This window comes from Globicephala melas, chromosome 19 (assembly GCF_963455315.2).
Source record: "Globicephala melas chromosome 19, mGloMel1.2, whole genome shotgun sequence".
NCBI lineage: Eukaryota > Metazoa > Chordata > Mammalia > Artiodactyla > Delphinidae > Globicephala > Globicephala melas.
In genome coordinates this window covers 27,703,099-27,726,931 of record NC_083332.1, presented here as the reverse complement: position 1 = coordinate 27,726,931, position 23,833 = coordinate 27,703,099, and the positions used below count along the sequence as shown (strand labels likewise).

Sequence of the window (23,833 nt, the reverse complement as noted above, 5' to 3'; positions counted from 1 at the left end):
CTTTAAAAACTACATAAAGAGATACAGTAAAAATGCAATAAATTACATTGTAATACTAAAAAATGTTTGCATAATGCACAAGAAGGCCAGATAGGGAAAAAAGGAATTAAAAATAGGGAACAGGCAGAAAACAAACAAATGGTAGACCTAAATCCAAACTTACTGATACTTTCATTGAAATTAAACAGTCTAAACACACCAATTTAAAAGAGATTATCAGAATGGATTTAAAAAACAACCAAACTGTGTGTTGTCTTCAAGAGACTTATTTCAAATATAATGATACAGGTAAGTTAAAATTAAAAGGAGGGGAAAATATACTGTGTAAACATTAACCAAAAGGAAGCTTGGAGTGGCAATATTACTGTCAGACAAAATAGCCTTCAGAGCAAAGAGAGGGTCAATTTACTGAAAAGACATAACATTGCTAAATGTGTATATTCCTAATAATAGAGCTGCAAAATAGTTAAAACAAAAACTGGTAGAACTGAAAGGAGAAATTGACATACCTACAGTAATAGTTGGAGACTTCAACATGTTTCTCTCAACAGTTGATAGAACCATGAGACAGAAAATCCGCAAGGATATAAGAGAACTCAACACCGCCAACCAACCAGGTTCTAATTGATGTTTATAGAACACTGTGTCCAGCAACAGCAGAATACACATTCTTTTCAATGCCCACGGAATGTATATCATGATAGATTATAACCTGGGCATAAAACGAATCTCAACAAATTCAAAAGAACTGAAATCATATAGAGTGTGTTCTCTGACCACAAAGGAATCAAACTAGAAATCAGTAACAGAAAGATAACAAGAAAATATCCAAATACTTGGAAACTCAACAACAGACCTCTGAATATTAGATAATTTGAAGAGAAATTTTAAAATACATTGAGCTGAAGGAAAATGAAAATAATATATATTAAAATTTGTGAGATGTAGCTAAAGCAGTGATGAAAGAGAAATATTTTTAAATTTTAAAAATATATTTATTTATTTATTTTTGGCTGCATTGGGTCTTCGTTGCTGCGCATGGGCTTTTCTCTAGTTGCGGTGAGCAGGGGCTACTTTTCGTTTTGGTGCGTGGGCTTCTTATTGCGGTGGCTTCTCTTTGTTGCGGAGCACGGGCTCTAGGCACATGGGCTTCAGTAGTTGTGGCACACGGGCTCAGTGGTTGTGGCTTGCGGGCTCTAAAGCGCAGGCTCAGTAGTTGTGGCGAACGGGCTAAGTTGCTCCGTGGCATGTGGGATCTTCCCGGACCAGGGATTGAACCCCTGTCCCCTGTATTGGCAGGTGGATTCCTAACCACTGCGCCACCAGGGAAGTCCCCTGAAAGAGAAATTTATAACACATATTACATTAAAAAAGAAGAAAAGTCTCAAATCAATAATCTAAGCTTTCACCTCTAGGAACTAGAGAAAGATGAGTAAAATAAACTCAAAGTAAGCAAGGGGAAGGAAATAAAGAGCAGAGGTCAGTGAAGTTGAAAATACAGAAATAATAAACTCGATGAAACAACAAGCTTGTTCTTTAGGGGAAAAAGTCAGTGAAATTGACAAACTTCAGCAACACTGAAGAAGACATAAATTACTAATAATCAGGATATCAGCTACAGACCCTGCAGACATCAAAAAGATAAGGAAATCCTACAACTTTATACACGTAAATTTGACAACTTAGATGAAATTAGCCAATTCCTCAAAAAGTGGAGACTACCATAACTTACCCAATATGAAATAGATAATTTGAATAAGACCTACAGCTGTTAGGGAAATTGAATTAATAATTTTAAAATTCTCAAATCACAGCAAGATCCTTTTTGACTCACCTCCTAGAGAAATTGAAATAAAAACAAGAATAAACAAATGGGACCTAACGAAACTTAAAAGCTTTTGCACAGCAAAGGAAACCATAAACAAGACAAAAAGGCAACCCTCAGAGTGGGAGAAAATGTTTGCAAACGAAGCAACTGACAAAGGATTAATCTCCAAAATATACAAGCAGCTCATGCACCTCAATATCAAAAAAACAAACAACTCAATCCAAAAATGGGCGGAAGACCTAAATAGACATTTCTTCAAAGAAGACATACAGATGGCCAATAAACACATGAAAGGATGCTCAGCATCACTAATCATTAGAGAAAGGCAAATCAAAACTACAATGAGGTATCATCTCACACCGGTCAGAATGTCCATCATCAAAAAACCTACAAACAATAAATGCTGGAGAGAGTAATGTAGATTGATACAGCCACTTTGGAGAACAGTATGGAGGTTCCTTAAAAAAGTAAAAATAGAACTACCATATGACCCAGCAGTGCCACTACTGGGCATATACCCTAAGAAAACCATAATTCAAAAAGAGTCGTGTACCACAATGATCATTGCAGCACTATTTAGAATAGCCAGGACATGGAAGCAACCTAAGTGTCCATTGACAGATGAATAGATAAAGAAGATGTGGCACATATATACAATGGAATATTACTCAGCCATAAAAAGAAATGAAATTGAGTTATTTGTAGTGAGGTGGATGGACCGAGCGACTGTCATACAGAGTGAAGTAAGTCAGAAAGAGAACAACAAATACTGTATGCTAACACATATATATGGAATCTTTTTAAAAAAATGGTTCTGAAGAACCTAGGGGCAGGACAGGAATAAAGATGCAGATGCAGGGAATGGACTTGAGGACACGGGGAGGGGGAAGGGTAAGCTGGGACAAAGTGAGAGAGTAGCTTTGAGATATATACACTACCAAATGTAAAATAGATGGCTAGTGGGAAGCAGCCTCATAGCACAGGGAGATCAGCTCAATGTTTTGTGACCACCTAGATGGCGGTGGGGGATAGGGAGGGTGGGAGGGAGACGCAAGAGGGAAGGGATATGGGGATATATGTATACATATAGCTGGTTCACTTTGTTATACAGCAGAAACTAACACAACATTGTAAAGCAGTTATACTCCAATAAAGATGTTAAAAAAAAATAAAGTAAAATTCTCATAAAAGGGACTTCCCTGGTCATCCAGTGGTTAAGACTTTGCGCTCCCAATGCAGGGGGCCTGGGTTCGATCCCTGGTCGGGGAAACTAGATTCCGCATGCTGCAATGAAGCTCCTGCGTGCGACAATAAAGACCCCATGTGCTGCAACTGAAACTCGGCACAGCCAAATAAATAAATACTAAAAAAAAAATTCTCAAGAAAGAAATTGCTGAGCCAAGCTGTTTCACTGGAGAAGTCTACAAAGTGTTTAAAAGAGTTAACACCAATTCTGCACAATCTCTTCTAGAAAATACAAGAGCAGAGAACACTCCTATATTCATTCGTAATCAGTATTTTCCCGATGCTAAAACCAGACAAGGCAGTACAAAATATAGCAAATAGAATCCATCAATGTATAAAAAAATTATACATCATGACCAAGCGGTGATTATTCCAGGGATAGAAGGCTGGTTAAATATTGAAAAATCAGTTAATGTAATCTATCATACGAACAGGCTGAAGAAGTGAAATCATAACATGATTACATCAGTTGATTTAGTAAGGCATTTAACAAGTTTCAACACTCATGTTTCATGTTCATGCTCCTAGAAAAGTAGGAATATAGGGTAACTTCCTTAATTTGATGAAGAATATCTACAAAAAGTTTAACTTAATGGTGAAATATTGAATGTTTTCTCCAAAGACTGAACGAAAGCAAGCATGTCAGCTCTCACCACTGCTTTTCAGCACAGTGCTGGAAGTTCTACCAGTACAATAAGGCAAGAAAGTAAAAGGCATATAGATCAGAAAAAAAAACAAAAGGAAATGACATAATTGTCTGCATAGAAAATCCCAGGGTATCTAGAAGAAAAAAATCCTAGAATTAGAAATATGATCAGCAGGGTCACAGGATATATGACCAATATACAAAAATCAATTGTATTTCTATTTATTAGCAATGAACACATAGGAACCAAAATTAAAATGCAGTGCCATGTTCAGTTGCTCAAAAAAATGAAATACTTGGGCGTAAACCTCATAAAATGTGTATAGGACTCAAAACTATAAAACAGTGATGAAAGAAAGCAGAGATCTGGAGAACTGGAGAGACATACCATGTTCATGCATCAGAAGAGTCAGCAGATGTCACTTGTCCTCAAATCAATGTGCAAGTTTAACATAATTGCTAAATAAGATTATGCTAAAATTTGATTTGGAAAGGCAAAGAAACTAGAATAGCTAAAAATAATTTTTAAAAGAAGAATAAAGTGGGAGCAGTCATTGTCCAATTTTAAGACATTAGATAATTATAATAGTCAAGACTGGTATTGGTGAAGGGATAAATTCATAAGTTGATGGGACAGAATAGGAAACCCAGATATAGACCCACACAAGTTTGGCCAACTGATTTTTGACAAACAGGCAAAAGCAATTCAATAGAGAAAAGATAGTCTTTTCAGGAAATGATGCTAGAGCAACTAGATATCCATAAGCAAAAAATGAACCTCGAACAAAGCCTCACATTTGATAACAAAAATGAACTCAAAATGGATTATAGATTTAAATGTAAAACTTTTAGATGCTAACACATGAGAAATCTTTGGGACCTAAGTCTTGATGAAGAAAAAACCAATAAATGGGCTTCCTTAAAATCAAAAACTTTTTCTGTCACAAAAGAGGATGAAAAGACAAACTATAGATAAGGGGAAAATATTTGCAAGCCACTTACTTGACAGAGGATTCATTCATACCACCAAGCCCATAGATATTCCACGTTTATCCAAAAGAACATAAGAGAGTAAAGAATTCATGACTGAACATTATTATAGTGCGTGGGTTGAGCTTTTCCCCTTGATGTTTTCCTTGTATTTCTGGTGTTCCATTTCCTTGTAGGAATCTTGTAGTTCATGTGTAAACAAGGAATATGTACACATTTGTATATAAATTCTAGTGGAGGACATGTGGCCATTATAACAGCAAGTGTACATAGTACGTGCAAGTTTGTAAAGCCTCATTGTAACCGGTTGCACAGGTTGAACTTTTTAAAATAGCACCATTTTGGATAACGCCATTCTGATTTTAGTGTAAAGTATAGATCAGATATCGCCAGGCTCATTTCTTACAGATGTCTGTCCAGAAAGCTCTCACTGATAATTTGAAGTAACAGTGTTTATTATTTAGTAAGCACGTGTGAGACACTATTGTCAGAACTTTACATTTATTATTTCTTTGAATTTCCTCAAAACACCTGAGATTGCACTAGCCTCTCTCTCTTTCACTGTTGCAGAAACTGGGCTCAGAAGGGTTAGGTAACTTGAGCAAGGTCACCAGTTGCATGGCTGGAATTTGAGCCTAGGAACTGGCTCCAGTGCCCAGGTTATTAACAAGTATGCTCCATTGTTTGTGGGAGTGCTTTTTGCATGTTTACTTGATTCACACTTCAGCCTCCAGTGGCAACCTAATTGCTTAAGAACCCAGTTCCCTTTTTTACCTCCTTCAGGCCTCTTTCAATATCAAATTTCACTGGAAACCGTAGCTTTATATCTGAGAAAGGCAGTACTATTCAGCATTCTGTGGTTCTTTATATTTAGATCTACATTTAAATAGTCTGGTCTTCTTGGAAAACAGATGTAAAAGTATATAGGGTATATACATTGTTCCAGCCAGCTAGAAGAATTTTTTTGTTAAACTGATCTTGTTATTAAATGCCTTCAAAAAAATCAGTCTGTTTCATCTGGAAACAATAGTAGCAAAACAAAAGTCAAGGTTTGTTCTAGAGTAAATCATTTGATTTGATTATCTTCTCTCTTAATGATGTCATAGTAGTAATAAATGACTAGTAACAAGCAAAGATGTTTATTCTTTATAGACATAAATAAATCCAGTCTTGTCATTGTCCACTGTGCAGCTGGGCAAACTCCTAAGATCACATTGCAAGATACACTATTGAAAATGTTATACATACCTACCTTTTAGACTTAGATGCAAAGTTTTCAGTTCCCTGAAAACAATTAAGTGACTTATATCTGTTATTTTAAATATTTCAGTTAAAACGTGGTATTTTTTCCAAGGATGTTAGCATGCTTTTGACTTTTGTGCAGCTTGATATTGGTAATTTCATGTGTAACATAGTAATGTGCTGTAAGGAGCTTTTGTAAATTGATCTAATTTCTTATTTTCTCTTTACAGGAATATATTAAAGGAATCTGTGAACCCGAACTAGAAGAAAGAGAATGTTACCCCAAGGCCATGCACTGCATTTTTGTTGGGGCACAGAGCCTGTTTCTGAAGAGCTTGATTCAGGACACCTGTGCCGATCTCTGCATTCTCGACATCGGTCTTCTTGGCATCAGAGGAAGTGCCGAAGCTGTGGTCATGGCTAGGAGTCACATTCAGCAGTTTGTAAAGCTCTTCGAGAATAATGAGAACCTACCCAACAGCCAAAAAGAATCAGAGGTAAAAAGGGAATTTAAACAATTTGTTGAAGCTCGTGCAGACAGTTACACAATGGACTTGTTGATTTTACCCACTTCCTTGAAAAAAGAACTTTTGGCACTCACCCAAGGTGAGGAGAATCTATTTGAAACAGGAGATGATGACGTAATTGAAATTAGAGATTCTAAACAAACAGAGTTTACACAGAATGCTGCCACAGGGCTGAATATTTCCAGAGATGAAATTGTTTTGCAGGAAGAGGCAAGAAATAAAGCTGGGACTCCTGTTTCTGAGCTTACAAAACAAATGGACACAGTCTTTTCTAGTTCACAGGATGTACTTTTTGTTCCAATAAATGGTGTAATGCCAGATGAAGAGGCGCTTTCCAAAGACAGAGTGTGTCACAAAAGGAGGTTTTCTGATTCTGAAGAAAGGCATACCAAGAAACAGTTTTCTTTGGAAAATGTTCAAGAGGGAGAGCTTTTACATGATGGTAAGACATTAGCTGGAAGTGTCATCATTGACCTATCTGATTCTTCTACTGATGCTGAAAATTTAAGTCCAGATGTAAAAGACACTACTGAGGAAATGGAATACAACATCCTTGTAAACTTTTTTAAAACCATGGGCTATTCCCAAGAAATTGTAGAAAAGGTCATTAGGGAGTATGGGCCGTCTACTGAACCATTATTACTCTTGGAGGAAATTGAAAAGGAAAATAAAAGATTCCAAGAAGACAGAGAATTTCCACCTGGTACTGTGTATCCAGAGACCAAGAGAACCAAAAATAAAGGTGTTTGTAGCAGCATAAATGAGCTTACAGCAGATTCCACTCCAAAGAAAACACAGACTCACACACAGCAAAATATGGTAGAAAATTTTTCTCAGTTACCATTCAAAGTAGAATCGAAACCATGTACCTCAAATTGCAAAATTAATACTTTCAGAACAGTGCCAATAGAACAGAAACAAGAAATCTGGAGTTCAAATCAGAGCTACCTTTGTAATATGGACCTTGAAACTGATGGCCTTTTACCCTCTCTAGCCCCTTCAAGTCCCAAAGAAATTGTCAGTTTTGTTTCAAGAGGAGCTTCAAGTCACCAGCCCAGAATTCCAGTTTTTCCTGAAAATGGTGTGCAGCAGCAAGCAGAACCCTTGCTTCCAAATAATATGAAGTCTGCCTGTGAAAACCGCTCGAGGTGTTGTGCCTCTCCTCAGTCTAAGCCAAATTGTCCACCCCTTTCTCCACCAATGCCGCTGCCCCAACTGTTACCTTCAGTTACTGATGCAAGATTGGCAGGACCTTCTGAGCACATCGATTCCTCAGTTACTGGGGTTCAAAGATTTCGAGATACTCTGAAAGTGCCCTACAAGCTGGAATTAAAAAATGAACCAGGGAGGACGGATTTGAAGCACATTGTTATAGATGGGAGCAATGTTGCAATTACGTAAGTCCACTCTCTTCAAATTATCGTTTTCAGTAGGCTTCTTAGCCATGTCTCAGAATTGCATGTGTTTGTAGGAACTATCCTGTGTGTCTGTGTAGTTGACCTATAGCCTTACCTGACAAAAAGAAAGAAGAAAACAGCTGATTGGGAAAGTTTTGTTATTCCACCCTCTGGCATCGTATAAACTCTTTCTTCACTCTGCTGAACCTGTATTTCTGAGAGCAAGGAATGATAGAAAACTTGCCTTTTCACATTGCGTTTCCCAGTGATAAGCAGTAAAGAGACTTTTAAATCCTTAGGTTCTTAATGCCATGAACACCATTAGGTTTTGAATACGAGGATGAAGCTTAAGACAAAAAAGAGATTTTTTCTTTTTATGTACAGCATGCCAGGTCTTTAGCCATGTATGTGCAGGGATAATAGGTGTGATGTACTCCTGTTATACTTTTGTTGATAGAGTGATAGCAATTTCCTTTCTAAGGAAATTCTTCAGTTTGGGCTTCTTTATGGGCCTCTGCTCCTACTAAAAGTTTGTATATTTGTTTTTAGTAAAAGGAGTTAAATGATCGTTTCCATTTAGCCTGTCTTGGAACCCTCTTAGGATTCTGATTTTATACTTCCAGTGTGGGATTGGATTTGTTCTCTAAGGGGCGGTTTGATATAGTGACTAAGGAGAGTTTGGGGGTCAGAGAGTCTCCACCTCACTGTGGACCAGCTGTTTGACATCAGGCAGGTTTCGGCCTCCTGAGTTTCACTTGCTACAGCCTTTTGCCCCGTCCTAAAGGACATCTTTATCACGCCATTTCAACAACTGCTAGGTAGTCTCCCTCCGGTTTTCAAAACCAGTTACTCCACTGATTTTGAAGAAGTCTTCAAGGTGTAGCATTTAAGTAGCTGCAGTTCAAGAAATGGGGCATGGAAGGTTGGCAGGACCTTCTGACATGGAATGAAGTCGTTGAAATACAATTGGCCCTTTAACGATGGACATTGGACATGGAATGAAGTCGTTGAAATACAACTGGCCCTTTAACGATGTGAGGTTAGGGGGCACCGACCCTCTGCCCAGGCAAAATAACTTTACTATTCAGCCCTCCATAAAGCTGTTCTGAGTCCTTGGATCATACAGTACTGTAGTATTTACTACTGGAAAAAATAATCCACGTTTAAGTGGACCTTGAAGTTCAGACCTTGTGTTGTTCAAGGGTCAGCTGTACTTTTCTGAATTGCTGAATGTTTATGTGACCTCTTTCCTAGGAGTTCTAAAAGATCAGTTAATCCCCTGATTTTTCAGGAATACTTGATAAAATTGAAAAATAAAGTGAATTTTATTATTAAAATACACATTTATTATGTATTCATTATTTTTTGTTTTGTTGATTTTTTTTTTTTTGGTTAGAATTTTCAAAGAAATTCACAAGAAGATAATAGGATGAATTCCATGTGGGATTCGCATGTGCGAAATTCCATTTGGGATTCGCATGTGCCCATCACATACATGGCCCATCTTGTTTCATCATTTCAAACATTGTTTCACCTATACCCCCACCTGCTGCCTTTCACCCATTTTGAAGGAATTCTCAGATATTTCATTTCCATCTATAAATATTTTAGTATCTATTTTTTAAAATGCAGGGATTCTTTTGATTTTTATTTTTTTGAATGGTGCTGTACTTTGCTGTCAAAAAAAGAAGAAAATGCCAGCATTTCATATGTTAAAGTTTGAATATAGGCAGTAAAAATGTGTAATATACTTGTCTTCATTTCCAAATAATACTGTTTATTGTCATTTCACTTTGTTTTTTGGCAGTTCTTTTGGGGGAAACCCAGCAAATGACCCACAGCTGCATAGCATTATCTAAGTAAAAATGTAAAGTGCAATTTCAATCACTCACTGTCCAAGCCCCACAGTAGTTCCTCCTTGTTACAATTTCTTGAGCCAAATGATGATATAAAATTTAGGTCACGATTATGAGTAATATTAATCCTTTCTCATTTTTCTGTGTATGGAGAGATTTCCCAAATTGGTGTTCAAAGACTAAGAAATGCAAATTAAGGTAGAATGAGCAGTGATAAAGACACTTTTAAAAAACCTTTTTGTGGTAACTAGTATATTTCTCAAAGGGGTCACTATTGGAATTTAGAGTGGCACTGGCTATCCAGGACAGGGTGTTTTGCATATCTAGTCCCTCCTACTTTGCCCGTACTGCCCTCCGGCCATTGTGACACCCCAAAACAGTGTCACATATTTCCTAACACCCTTCAGCACAGTACCATTTCTTTTGAAAACCGCTGAATTAGTGCACTAAGGGAAACCATAAGCTGATTATTTGAGAGAGGATTTCGATTTTCTTTGAATTCACAGGTGTCTCAAAAGCAACTCTTTTACAAAGGATGTATTATCCTAAGAAGACAGACTTATACTTAATTTGATGTAGATTGATCTGAAAACATCAGTAATTAAAATTAACTCTTATTCTGGGAAGAAACTCTTTAATGGGTACAGGGTTTTATTTTGGAGTGATGGAAATGTTTTGGAATAAGATATAAATGGTGGTTGCACAACATTGTGAATGTACTAAATGCCACTGAATTGTTCACTTTAAAATGATTATTTTATGTTATGTGAATTTCACCTTAATTTTTTTAAGTCAGAAAAAATTATTATTCTAAATCAACTGCTTCAATATTATATGTGAATTATAGACTATAACTTCCATAAAAGAAGCGATGCGTGTCTGTTCTGTTCCCTGAACTACCCCCAAGGTCCATGGTGCCTGGCACATAGTAGCCAATTGGTGATGATGGCTTGAATGAATCAATGAATTAAAGACTAAGAAAGATTAGGATTGTTTAAATGATTTTTCACCACCCATTTATATTGCTATTCCAACTGCTATTCTACTAATCAATTTGGATTACATTTGAACAAATACTTGGAGTCTGTTTTTTTAAATAAATTTATTTATTTTATTTTTATTTATTTTTGGCTGCATTGGGTCTTTGTTGCTGCGCTCAGGCTTTCTGTAGTTGCGGCGAGCCGGGGCTACTCTTAGTTGCATTGCGCTGGCTTCTCATCACGGTGGCTTCTCTTCTTACGGAGCATGGGTTCCAGGCGCACGGGCTTCAGTAGTTGCAGCATGCGGGCTCAGTAGTTGTGGCTTGCGGGCTCTAGAGTGCAGGCTCAGTAGTTGTGGCGCATGGGCTTAGTTGCTCCGCGGCATGTGGGATCTTCCTGAATCAGGGCTCGAACCCGTGTCCCCTGCATTGGCAGGCGGATTCTTATCCACTGCGCCACCAGGGAAGCCCCCAAGTATTTGGAATCTTAAAACAAACACTTGTTATGTGTCAGGTGCTCAACTTTATCTTTTAAAATATCATCTTCACACCAGTTTTGTGAAGTAAAAATTAATCTGTAATGTATATAATATGATATGGCCTAAAAATCTTGTCCAAGATTATGCAGATATGAGATTTGGGCCCATGATATTACTCTCCAGAGCCATCACACACCCTGCCTCTTCCCACAGAAGCTGAGGTTGAACTTTTAGGCCTTGGCAACATTGGATACCTAAGTCTTGAGTTGCTCAGGCACTGCTGAGTAAACCTCGCTAATTTGACCCAGCTAGTTGAGGAAGTAGTTAAAAAGGAAATTTGAGTTCTTAAGCAATAGGTTTGAACCCCACCTTAGAGCCATTCAGGCCCACCCATCCCTGGGTTTCTGCAGAGCCTTGTTTATTTGTCTGTCCAGTGTGGTGTCTGCAGTTTATAACACACCGTGAGAAATTCCAAAATACCCTACTTAATGCTGCTGATTATGCATATCTCTACTTGGTTTTTCCCATTTGTCACCACGAGTGAGTCAAACGATGAGTAAATGGAAATTGTTTGTGTGTGGCTAGGCATCACCATGGAGGCCAGATAACACTCGGTCTCTGTCAGTTTGAAACTTCAGCATAAGAGCACCTGACTTATCTGTGTAGATAATTTTCCATGTAGATGAGGTTTGTCCCTTCACTTGCCTCTACATTTTAACCATTTTTCATGCTAGTCTTTCTATATCAGGGTTCCATGGCTATTTTTATTAAGTGGAAGCTATAGAAAGGGATTATTCTTTCCTGGGTAACTCAAAAGGTTTCTCACTCTTTTCCCACACTGCCCTGTCTTGGTTCTGTGATGGCCATGAGTGTTTATCAGGTATTTATCTCCCACCTCCTCTCTGCTTTGGGCCCTCTTTCTAGTTGACTGTCTGCTACAATATGGAAAGCAACCAGATATTATAAGTTGTTCCCAAGTTTATGGAAACAGGAGTTTAAATCTCCCTTGAGAGCCTGCACATCTGGCTTCTCAGGCTTAATATCTGTTAATTCTATGTTTGGATCTGCGAACCCCAGAGCTTTGGCCTTCACAGATGTAGAGAGGTGTTATTGTACGTATACCCTTTGTCTCTGAGTCCGAAAAGACCACTGGTCTGAGTTTACCTGTCAGCAAGTTGCTCTGGTTTGATTGCAGGGAGGCTAGGAGACAGCACATTTTTTGCCTGGTCAGGGTGTGAGAGTAAAAGTAGGCAAGGTCAAGGACACTTCGTATTATTTTAAGGTCAGTAATTTGGCTCCACTTGATTTTGTTTCTGTTGTTTTATGGATGAGTCCATTTGTTCTCTACCAGAATTTTGAACTGCTATTTATTCCTAAAACAGCGCTAGAGATTTTTCAGGGTATTAAAAATGATTTGATCTTATCACTGAGGATAACTAACCCTTTGGAAATTTGTTTTAGTGCTAATGATTCTAGAAACTCCACTTTCCCCCTCTAAGCTTGTGAGGGGTCCAGGGCAGCAGAATTTTATCTACTGTCATTTCCCTCCTTTTCCTTAGTGTCCCAAGGTAATGGACTGGGGACTTTATTTCCACCCAGTTTCTACTGTTTCCATCAACAGAAGCATTTAAGGAAAGGAGGAGAAAAAGAGTTCATACACATTTGTGTCTGATGAATAAACTAAGAAGGCACTTTATAAGCTTTTTTAGTGCGTTTATCTCAAGGGTAAGACCCCCTGTACAAAAACTACCCCCCCTGCCCCAGTAATAAATGTCATATTGCTACATTCTTGCCATATTTAAATGCTTTTTTATAAATAAACCACTGCTAAGTTATTTCATCAAGAATGGGTTTGTTTACTTGCATACGTTTTCTGGGGTATAGCTGATGCCTGTGCAGTCTCTTATTTATGGTTCACTGAGAAGAGAGTGGGCTTTAGCCTCTAAAAGGAGGCATTTCTGAGCCACTCTTCTGGACTTTAGATGTTTCTTACAGGTCCAGCCCATTCCTGCTCCATGAGAATGTAGATTTAGTTGGGGACAGTACCACTGGGGGGATAGTTGAAAGGGCACTGGCCCAGGAGTGAGGAAATGTCAGTCTAATCCCAGCTCATCCACCCTCTGACAGTGCAAGCTGGGCAAGTGGCTCCGTCTCTCGAGAGGTGTTTCATTCTTTTTATCTCTAATGTGACTTTTAAATGCATTCCTAAGTTCTGTGGTTCTGGTGCACAGTACAAGATAGCAAGTCAGAGAAAAGAAGAGGGATGGTTGAGGGCCTGTGTCTAGAGACAGCTTCATAGAAGAAGAGTGACTGGCCTTGGGTCCTGAGGGCATTCGGGGAGGAGGTTTAAGAGAGAAGAAAAAGCTCAGAATCCAGGAAGAGTCAAATGGCAAGACCACCTGGGCCAAAATCCAGAGTGTGATGACGGATGGTGGTAGAAGCAGAAGGTATGCTTTGGCCAGATCCCATCTGACTAGTCAGGTGTGGAGGCGCCCTGGAAGCCAGGCACTGGATTTGTGTAGAAGAATGATGCTGTAGAAGGCCCTGAGCAGAATCAGAGACTGCATGGCTGCATTTCAGGGTCAGTCTGACTGGAGTCAGTGCAGGTGGGTTAGAATTAGCAGAGCCTGGGGGTGACTTGGGACACTTTGTGCCTGAGGAGGCAGAGCTCCAAATGAAGGAAGTACCTGCCAAGTGGTTTTGAGATGTGAGAAGACAGGACTGAAGATGCAGAATTTACTGTCATTGCCTCATAGGCGATCATTGAAGCACTGAGGACAGATTATGCTAATCTCAACTGTAACATCACAGGGATTTCTCCCTTTTTCTAATACTCATGAGTAGACAAATGGATTACTACCTGCAAAATTTCAAACTTTTAAAAACACTTTTTAAATAAAACCTTTACTTTTACTTAACTGCTGGAGAATAAATTTTAAATATTTTTCTTCTTTTCTTTTGAAATTTGTTACCAGGTTTTGGGGTGGGGAACAGCTTTTAATCCTCTATACCAGGGGTTACAAGTTAGGGGCCAAATCTGGCCACCACCTGTTTTTATAAACATGGAATTTAGCTACACCCCTTTACTTACGGTTGACAGTTCAACCGTGGCGCAGCAGACAGTGCCTGGCCTTTTGCAGAAAAAGTGTACTCAGTCATGTTCAGTACTGTCCCGTGTTTATTTTCTGCCTGCTTTCTGCTTCGTTCAACAAAATCACAGCCATGGCCCCCAGGTAGTTTCATTTGAGCCTTGCCCTCAACTTGTTTCCTGGAAGCTGTAAACTGAGTCACTTTCACAGTTCTCCAGAAAAGGGGATGCAGCCCTCCTGGAGCCACAGGCATTCGCGAAGCCTTTGGAAGTTGTGGTGGTGAGGACCCTGTCATGGAATAGTTCTGATCGCAGCTGCTTCTGCTTCAGCAACAAATTCCTTCATAAGATTCATAGAACATTCTTAGAGGCCCGTGGACTAGGTCTCTTTATCTGAAAACAAAAATAAAAGGTGTCATAAGGGCTTCCCTGGTGGCGCAGTGGTTGAGAGTCCGCCTGCTGATGCAGGGGACACGGGTTCGTGCCCCGGTCCAGGAAGATCCCACATGCCGCGGAGCGGCTGGGCCCGTGAGCCATGGCCACTGAGCCTGTGCGTCCGGAGCCTGTGTTTTTTACTGCAGGAAAAAAAAAAAAAAGGTGTAATAAACAAGTATTCCCCTAAAGCTAAAACTGCCTTCTACCACAAAAGGGCACTCAATTAAATCAGCTGAATAAAATACAACAGAAATCACAGAGCTATTAAGAATCCTACCTCCTATCATGGGTCCTCTCTTGGCTTTGCAGAGCAGCAGACTATTAAAGGAAATTATTAAATTAAATAATTAATTATTAAAGTTATCATGGTGAAACTTAACATACTTTAAACATGCTTTAAACTGAAATAAATTTTACTTTTTCTCATATAGCCATGGTCTGAAAAAGTTCTTTTCTTGTCGTGGAATTGCGATTGCGGTTGAATATTTTTGGAAGCTTGGCAACAGAAACATCACTGTATTTGTCCCGCAGTGGAGAACAAGGCGTGATCCTAATGTCACAGGTGAGGCAAACTGATTTTTCCAGATTACTAATTAGGTATTTAATGAGTTGGCTTGTAATTGCAACACACACTACTTAGAATAGAGTCATGTGCAGCAACTTTAAAAACAAAACTGTAAATTCTTTGCACCCAGTAAAAAAAAATCAGTTGAAGAGTATTACAGCATAAGAAATACTTGGGGGAAGGATGGAAAGTTAAATAGCTGTTTATGTAGAAAGTTATATTAGACTTCATTATATATCACAAAAATTTTCTTTGACTTCCTAAAAAGTTGATTAAATATGTCTTTCTAGTAGCCTGGGTTTCTTACTCTTTAAACAGTATTTTTGAAAATGGCCATTTGATAAATTTGGAACCCTCAAAGAGAATGCCTTTTTAACAGCCTGTTTAATAGCTTAATATGAGTCATTTATGTTAATTGTATGGTACTGCGTGGCTGACCTGCAGGCCACACACAAAAGATTTGAACTTACTATAAATCCTTAAATATTCCAGAGAAGCTTGAAGTTTTTTGTTTCTTGGGTCGTAATAGGAAAACCAGTGAAAGGGCTATGCCAGGCAGCTTAACACATCAGATTACCTGGAAATAAAAGGTAGATTGGGAGGAGGAAGCGTGAGAACAGGACTCCCCCAACACATTTACAGCAGGAAGTAAAACTTAGTCACTGTTGAGGTGGAAATGGTAAAACCACATTTCCCAAGTATCCCAGTTTGCCTCACTCAGGGGAATGTATTGGTCCTAACAGAAGGTACTTGAGAAATGAGGCAGACCCACTCATTTCAGTTATTTTTGCAGTAAGATCCCTGTAAGAGTCTTGTAAGCCTTGTGTGCTGTGCATTTCTAGAATCATAAAGACACCATGTTTGGGCACTTCAGCTTAAGTCAGTGGTGAGTACCATTGTAGGGAATGTAGGTGTGGGGATCTTAGATTCTGAGCTTTTAGCTTCATTTTTGCCCATTACTCGTTTGTGGCTTTGGCCCTCCTTTATCTTCTGTCACAACCCACTCCCATGAAAATCAGTAAATATTTGTACAGATAACAGAGAGAGATTAGATAGGATGCCAACCAGAGGGAGATTTGACAAACTCTTGGAATAGAGACCAAGCCTGCCTTTCCTGGGATCGGGACAGAGCAGTTTGTCTGCTTCTACTGCCATCACTCTTCCTGTTCCCACCCCTGCCCTCCCTCCCAGGGACTCTTGCCCTTACTCTCTTTGTCCTCTACTGCTTGTAATGTGGCTGTGAAAAAGTTCTTAATGGTAAGATCCATTAAATATAAGTTTATGGTTTACTCTTCTTAATTTAAGAAGCAAATGAGTTGAACAGTTTTAAGTTTAAAAAATAGCTAAAGTCAGTTTTTATGTTATATTTGTCTTAGTATATGTCTTGCTTGATTTTTTTTTTCCCTTCCGTCCCAGTAAGTTAGTAACATTGAGTCTTCTTGAGTCAATAGAAAAAGGGTTTCCCACAACTCTTCAGGTGAAACATTTGGGAGTGCTTTCATTTATTTAAATATCTGGGAAGATAGCCTTTTTCTGAATGTGTATTCAACTTATTCCATGAACAGAACAGCACTTCTTAACCCAGCTCCAGGAGCTCGGAATATTATCTTTAACTCCTGCACGGATGGTCTTTGGAGAAAGAATTGCTTCTCATGATGACAGGTATGAAAGGCTGGTTTCCTTTCTAAAGTGGGTGTGGGGTGGTGAGGGGCCAACCACCTCCTCCACCGGACGATGGACACGCTTGGCTCGGGTTTGAGAATTTTAACATTTATGGTCATTAAGGTTATACATTCAGTGGTCTTTGCTGTACGGTTTAGGAGATTACCAAAGAAGCTGCTGAGTTAGAATTTTTAATAAAACATGACTGAGAATCTATAAGTAAAAGCAGATATTGAGTTTGTAGTCTTTTTGATACTTCCTAAAAGTAATGTTTGTCTTGTCCTAGTGTGGCAGCCTCAAGAGTGGTTTTCAAACATCCCTCTGTCTCCTGCTGGTTATACTTGGCCAGTGACTTAGTCTGTCATTGTGATGCCTGAGCCCTCAGTATTTCTTCCACATCATAGAACATGGTCTCAGCTGCCCCTCATGTTATAGGAATAAGCTGCATTTCTTAGGTTGTTACATTGCTCAGAGAACAGGTGCTGAGATGACAAGTGTCTGGGAACCTAAACAGTGGCTGCCTGTTCTTTCCTCTCCTACCCTCATCCTCTTTCTTTCTCTCTGGCCTCTAGCACTTAAGCCCCCTAGTGGTTTAGCCTCAGCGTTCTACCACAGTGCTCCCCCACATTGAAGACAGTGCTTAGCTTGTAACCCAAGGTAGTGAGTGATGGTCAGATGGGTGAGAGCTGAAAAGAGGGGCGTAGCAAGGGAAGGGGACTTGGGGTGACAGCGGACATTCAGCAGAACGTCCAAAGGGCCTTCTCACTGACAGCCCCTTACCCTTCACCAGACTGGTATGAGAGACCAGATCTGATGGGGAGAGTCAGGGGTGGCATGAAGAAGAGTGTGGGAGGGGGCACCTTTGGGCCGGGGCGTAGGTGAGAAGGTACTGGGAGAGTGGGATGGAGGGCCCACCCTTGCTCCAGCTCTAAGATACTGGGTAGGGACCGTGGAGTGCTCAGGTGAAAAGGCAGGTCGGACCGCCAGGCTCGTGAAGAACCTTCAGATGCTCTAACGCTGCAGCTTCATTCTCACACCAGCAGAAATTGAATGCATACGCAAGTGTGTAGGCTAGGCCTTTGCTTAATTTATATGGCTCTCTGGGTTTTTAGCAGATGTGAATATGAGTCCTGATTCACAGTACATGCACGGAAGCCCTTACTACCTATTTTTGTTAATACGTCTGGGCAGATATTACCACTTACAGTTCATGCCAGTTAGAAATAATTTAAGATACTTATTAATAAATCCAAAATGCTAAATCATATTTACTTACCAAGGTTTCCTAAGATTTCTGAAACTAATGAGGCTTGTTTTTTAATCTTTTAAGTACTCACTGCTATTAATAAAAGCAGTTGTTTGCACCTTTAATTCTAGTAGTGATTCTCTTACTTTATTGTTTCATTATCTTTGTCTACATTGCCTCAGGCAAATGCGGTTATCCTGATTAGGAGATAAAACTCATATTATCCTCACGAATCTCTCATTAAGAGGGCTTGAACATGAATAATCTCCAACAATGAAATAGAATTCTCCTTAATATTTAATTCTTAAACTTTTTGATTACCATGTATCTTTTCATAATTTGCATTTGAGTGGATCTATAACTTGGACTAAACTGAATGGCAGTTCCGGACATCTCTTCTTAAGTCAGAGCAGAAAATGTGAATTTAGGCATTGAAAAAAACATTGCGAGGCCAACTGTGTCAAGCAGCTACTCTTAGAACCAAAGTACCGTATCTTATCAACTAAAACCCTAACAGTGATTTCACAGGCTTGTCAACCCTTATTCATTCTCTGCTCTAGTCCTCATGCATTATCTTATTACCACCCTTTATTGATAATACAACTTCTCTAGAAAGCTGTATAAATTATGGTTGAGATTATTTGGAAAAAGAGTTAGATTGTATGAAAACCAGATCTTCATTTATAATTATTCTAGTAATTTCAGATGTTCAGTATTTCAGATTGATCTTCAGTTGACAAGGGCTTAACTTTCTGCTTCCCAGCCTTGGTTAAATTCTTTGGTGATTTTCCTGTGAAGAGGAAATCCTTTTGTTTTCTTATAACACAGCTTCTCTGAGCCAGGGATGCCTGCCTCCTTGCCCGTTTTAACCACTTTTATATTACCATAGGTTTCTACTACACTTAGCGGACAAAACTGGTGGCATAATTGTAACAAATGATAACTTCAGAGAATTTGTGACTGAGTCAGCCTCTTGGAGAGAAATAATTACAAAAAGGTAATATTTTCTTCTTTGTCTTTGGTCAGAGATGTCTTTTGTTGTTTATTATTTGTTTTGCGTCCACCTTGGAAGCAGTGTCGGGGGCCTAAAGTATAAGACTATGCTCCCAGTCCACAGGATGGCTGGCCCTTCTCCGTAAGTGGGAGGACTCAACACAAAGCAGTAGCTCCAGCAGGTGATGTGTGAGCATGCTCTGTGCCTACAGGTGTCTTCTGTAGATCAGTTTTCCCTGGCAGGAGGCAAGAGGCACATCTCTGTGGCACAGTTAACTCTCTGTTAACTGTGATGGAGCAGAAATGGCCACCTGACTTCACCTTGCCCTGATGCCGAGGGATACTTGAGCAAGTCATTGGGCCTCCTGACTTTACTCAGTTATGAAATATGAAGGTTGGGGTTCAGTGACAACTATGAGTTCATCAAGAGGGTAGGACCAAAATCAACATACTGATTGGGCTTTCACTTTTGGGAGAGGAGAGAGTGTTTCTACTTTTTACTATCTGATGCTTTTCTTGAGCATTTTACCATCATTTTACCAAGTTTAGTCATCTGTATTGAAAACATGTTGAATATCATCCAAAATAACAAAGTCAGGAGTTTGCAGTCACTACTGTAAGTTTTTTGTTTGTAATGACACTCTGAATGTGTTCAGCTGCATTAAGATCAGTGAACACAAGCTTCCAGGACTTTCCATTAGCAAGCATCGTCTGACAAGTTACTTAACAAAAAGCAATATTCTTATGGTAGTGCCAGGGATGAGTCATAAATGCCACAAATCTAAAAAACATACCTCAAGGCTGTGTATATCTAGTATAACTATTCTATAACTAGTGTAACTACCTACTTACCTCTTTAGGGGTTTCACAGTTGCCACTTGTCTGATATTTATATTTTGTTGAATCATTGGAGGATTTTAGAAAATGATTCTTTGGTTCATCATTCTAGAAAATGATGCCCAGGTGAAAGTTAATTACTATATGCATTTTGACTGAAAAAACTGTTGTTGATAGCTGAGCTCAGAATTGGTCTTTGACCTGGGTACAGTATGTGCTTCTGTTGGATCTGTGCCCTGGGCTCATTGTCAGTATTGGACACTCATCTGTGTACGCATGGAAGGTTTAAATGAGTCAAGACTCAGTCACACACCAACCCATTGCCTTCAGAATTCATAAAACAAGGCAGAAACCAAAGTCCAAGCAGCAAACCAGCCATTTGGACTTTTTTCTTTTTTAAATATTTTTGTAGACTTGATAAATCATGCTCAACTGACCTTCAATATTCTTTCTTCATACACTGTTTCCCTTTTTTAAAAGAACATCAGTGGGTTTGCTTATGGACTCATTTATTCAAAAATTAAACCTTGGTTGAGCACCTGTTGTATCCTAAGACAGTCTTTCAGTCTTATTTTTCAAAGTTACATTGAAAGTCAGGAGAAGGAACTGCTTCCCAGGCCCAGATAAAAATCTGAAAGTCTTGCTAAGAAATGTGAGAGCCAATAGGGTAAAAGTTTCTTACTCTATTGTATTGACCAATATTTGTATCCAAAAGAGAAATTAAAATGGTTTAACTGGGGTGTATTTGTTTTTTGCTTTAGCCAGTTAAGCAGCCTTTAATTTTTTTCCTCCAGCACTGTAATTGTTCTCCATGTTGTAGATTGCTCCAGTATACCTTTGTGGGGGACATATTTATGGTCCCTGATGATCCTCTGGGAAGAAGTGGACCTCGATTAGAAGAATTTCTTCGGAAGGAAGTCTTCCTTAGGTATTTCCTTTTCCAGATTGTCTTGCATTTACAAGTTTGTTTCAGTTCTTTGTGCTTCAGGGTGAGTACTCTCTCTCTAAAGATTAAAAATGGTGTTTTATTTTTTAAAATAGCCTTAGATTTAGTGCTGGTGAAATATATGTGGAATGTCTCCCAAAGACCAAATCTTCATTTGTGGTCCTTTTGGTTTTAATCCCAGGAGAGGATGGGGAGCCAGATTTTCTGTAGGTCTAAGAAGACAAAGCAGATTTTGCTAGTGGTCACTTATTAGTGAATGCTGCTTGGGTTCATGGTGTGTGTCTGAATATCTTTTTTAAGTTGATTTTCCCAAATCATTTGCTTTGAATATTTTATGCTTATATTAATTTATTTACTCTTCAGGAATCACTGCCTGCGGAAGTGTTACTTTCTACCTCACTTAATAGAGAAGCCAGTATTCTCTATTTATCCGAAATTGATTTGATAGCTTAGGTTTTCTTTGTTGTGGATTTGGGTTTTTTGTTTGTTTGTGTTTAAAGACATGTTGCTAGTGGTTGTTTCTGTTTTCAGAATTCTCAAGTAATGGACGCTGTTAACTAAAGTGTCCTGTGTGCCTGAGTGGCAGATCATATTCCCCAGTGATAGACCTTTTCCCTTTTTTAAAGTAAAACAGGCTACATTTCTGTGTATTTCTCAGCAGATGTTTGCACAGGGATGCTATGGAGGTCTAAACTGAAAGGAATCAGACGCACAGCTCCCCCAGCTTTTTAAGGCAGTGAGACTATAGCTGATCCTTTCCATTTATAACAGGATCCTTTGGGGGGACGGGTGGTTCACACAGAGCTGTCTTCTGCACACAAGACCAGCATGATTTCAGCTCCCAGGTCTTGTGAATCATTTCTCTTTTGAGCCTTTGGGTTTCATTACACAGATGAGGACTTAGTTCCCAAAGGTCCTGCTTCTCTACCGACACCAAGAGAACGGCAGCCATTTTTAACACCTGTTGAATGTCCACATGTCTCATTTTCTTTCAGAAGTCTGAACTTGGAAATCCTCTGCTAGGCTTTAAGACCTGAGGCCTGTGTGCAAGCATCAAGGCCCATGGGTCAAACAATGGAAGGAGAGTTCCGGCTCCTTCTACAGCCTCAGCAGCCTGGCAGCAGGGTCAGTCCTGCCTGCTCACCTAATGGCTCTTCACAAAAGTGTTAACTAATTGAATAAGAAGTTAGTAATAGCCCCCCCCACAGAGGGACTGAGCTTTTGAAGTTGGGAGAAGTGTTCAGGCAGCCCCATTTCTCAGCTGCAAGGCAGAGTCAAGTGGGAGGCTTTTTCACAGTACGGACGCTGTATACACACTCACGTGCATTCAAGTTGTGGGCACCAATGTCTCACTCAGACTTGGGGGGCTGGGGAGGCAGCCTCTCTGCCCAAAGTGGTTTCCTTTTTCTCAGCCCTGTCAACCAGGCTCCACAGAGAATCAGAATCTGCAGGAGAGTAGGGCCCTGTTTCCAGTTCTTTTGAAAGCTTCCAGGTGATTCTGGTACACCCTGGTTTAGAGCCAAGCAGCTGGTTAGTCCTCACAGCAGCAGGCCAGGGAGGTGGAGTCGCTCATGAAGAGCTAGCATTCCCTGTCATGACTGATGGGGCATTGGTGTCATTGGCATCCTCACGGGCCCCACTGTGGACAGCTGCCATCCCTGCCTTGGCTGCAGTCTTCTATCTTGCCTTCAGAGGCCAGAGAGCAAGCAGCTCCTTGAGCCTTGGTGTCAGCAGCAGATGTTTAGACAGATTTCTTGTTTATCTCATAACCCAGCTCACCAGGACTTGCTTCCGTTCACAGAGATATGCAGCCCCTACTCAATGCCCTGCCAAATGTGGGCATGTTTGACCCCAACTTCAGAGTCCCTGGCACCCAGGCAGCCAGCACCGGCCACCAGCCTCCAGCCCGGATTCAGGGCACCCCACCCAGCCACTGGCTTCCTCAGCAGCCCCGCTTCCCACTTTTGCCAAACCTTCCCAACATCCAGCAGAATCTGCCCATGCCAGCACAGAGATCTTCTGCGGAAACCAACGAGCTAAGGGAAGCCCTTCTGAAGATCTTCCCTGACTCAGAGCAAAGACTGAAAATCGACCAGATCTTGGCAGCTCATCCATACATGAAAGACCTGAACGCGCTTTCCGCCATGGTGTTGGACTGAAGGCCGTCGGGAACTGGGGCTCCGGGCTGAAGATGCACTCAGTCTAGTATCTGCACGTGGCAGCAGGAAGTGACAAAATGTGAAGAAACCAATTTCCCAGTGGAAATGCTGTTGTAGTGTATAGAAAAAAAACAGATGTTTTGTGTATAAAAAAATCTGGGTTTTCAAAACCAGCTTTTTTCTATATATAAATTATGCTGCTATTACAGATTTAACATTTTCTGTAAAAGGAAAGTCTACATTTTCTGCCTGTTCAGAACTGTTTAATAGCAGTTACTCTTGAGTGTACTTACATTTTTATGTTTTTTAAACTATTTTCCTTAACGCTGAAAATATTGACAAATGGATATGATTAGCCTTTCTAAATAAAAAAAGAGTTGCTTTCTTAGGGAAGGCAAGACCTCTTATATTTTCTTGAGATGACTATGTCACATCCGCTAGCATGAAGTGTGCTCACCCCTCCCAGCTCCTCTGCCCTCAGCCCTGGCATTAGAGTCCCGAGGAGTTAATTTTGCTCCTCTGGAGTCTTTCATTGGAGCCATTTGTGAGAGTGAAAAGTGGCGCCGCTAGATGGCACCTTGTGCCTAGCCGCTGTTAATGACCAGGGCAAAGTTAGACGCACAGAACATCCAAGCCGAAGAAACTTGAGAGCTCACTTAGTCTAGCCCTTCCTCCCCTCCCACCCTGCAGAAGAGGGAACTGAGGCTCAGAGT

At 39.9% G+C, this 23,833-nt stretch overlaps 1 protein-coding gene across 1 annotated transcript in view; it reads left to right on the top strand.

Moving 5' to 3' along the window:
• The window catches only part of N4BP1 (NEDD4 binding protein 1), a 44,217-nt gene extending 20,699 nt beyond the window's left edge, over positions 1–23,518 (top strand). The window contains exons 2-7 of the mRNA XM_030833042.2: positions 6,182–7,875; positions 15,144–15,274; positions 16,843–16,939; positions 19,075–19,182; positions 20,836–20,943; positions 22,763–23,518. Coding sequence (XP_030688902.1) covers positions 6,182–7,875; positions 15,144–15,274; positions 16,843–16,939; positions 19,075–19,182; positions 20,836–20,943; positions 22,763–23,120 — 2,496 coding nt within the window. The 3' untranslated portion in view covers positions 23,121–23,518. The remainder of the gene's footprint in view (positions 1–6,181; positions 7,876–15,143; positions 15,275–16,842; positions 16,940–19,074; positions 19,183–20,835; positions 20,944–22,762) is intronic.
• The last annotated feature ends 315 nt before the right edge of the window (positions 23,519–23,833 follow it).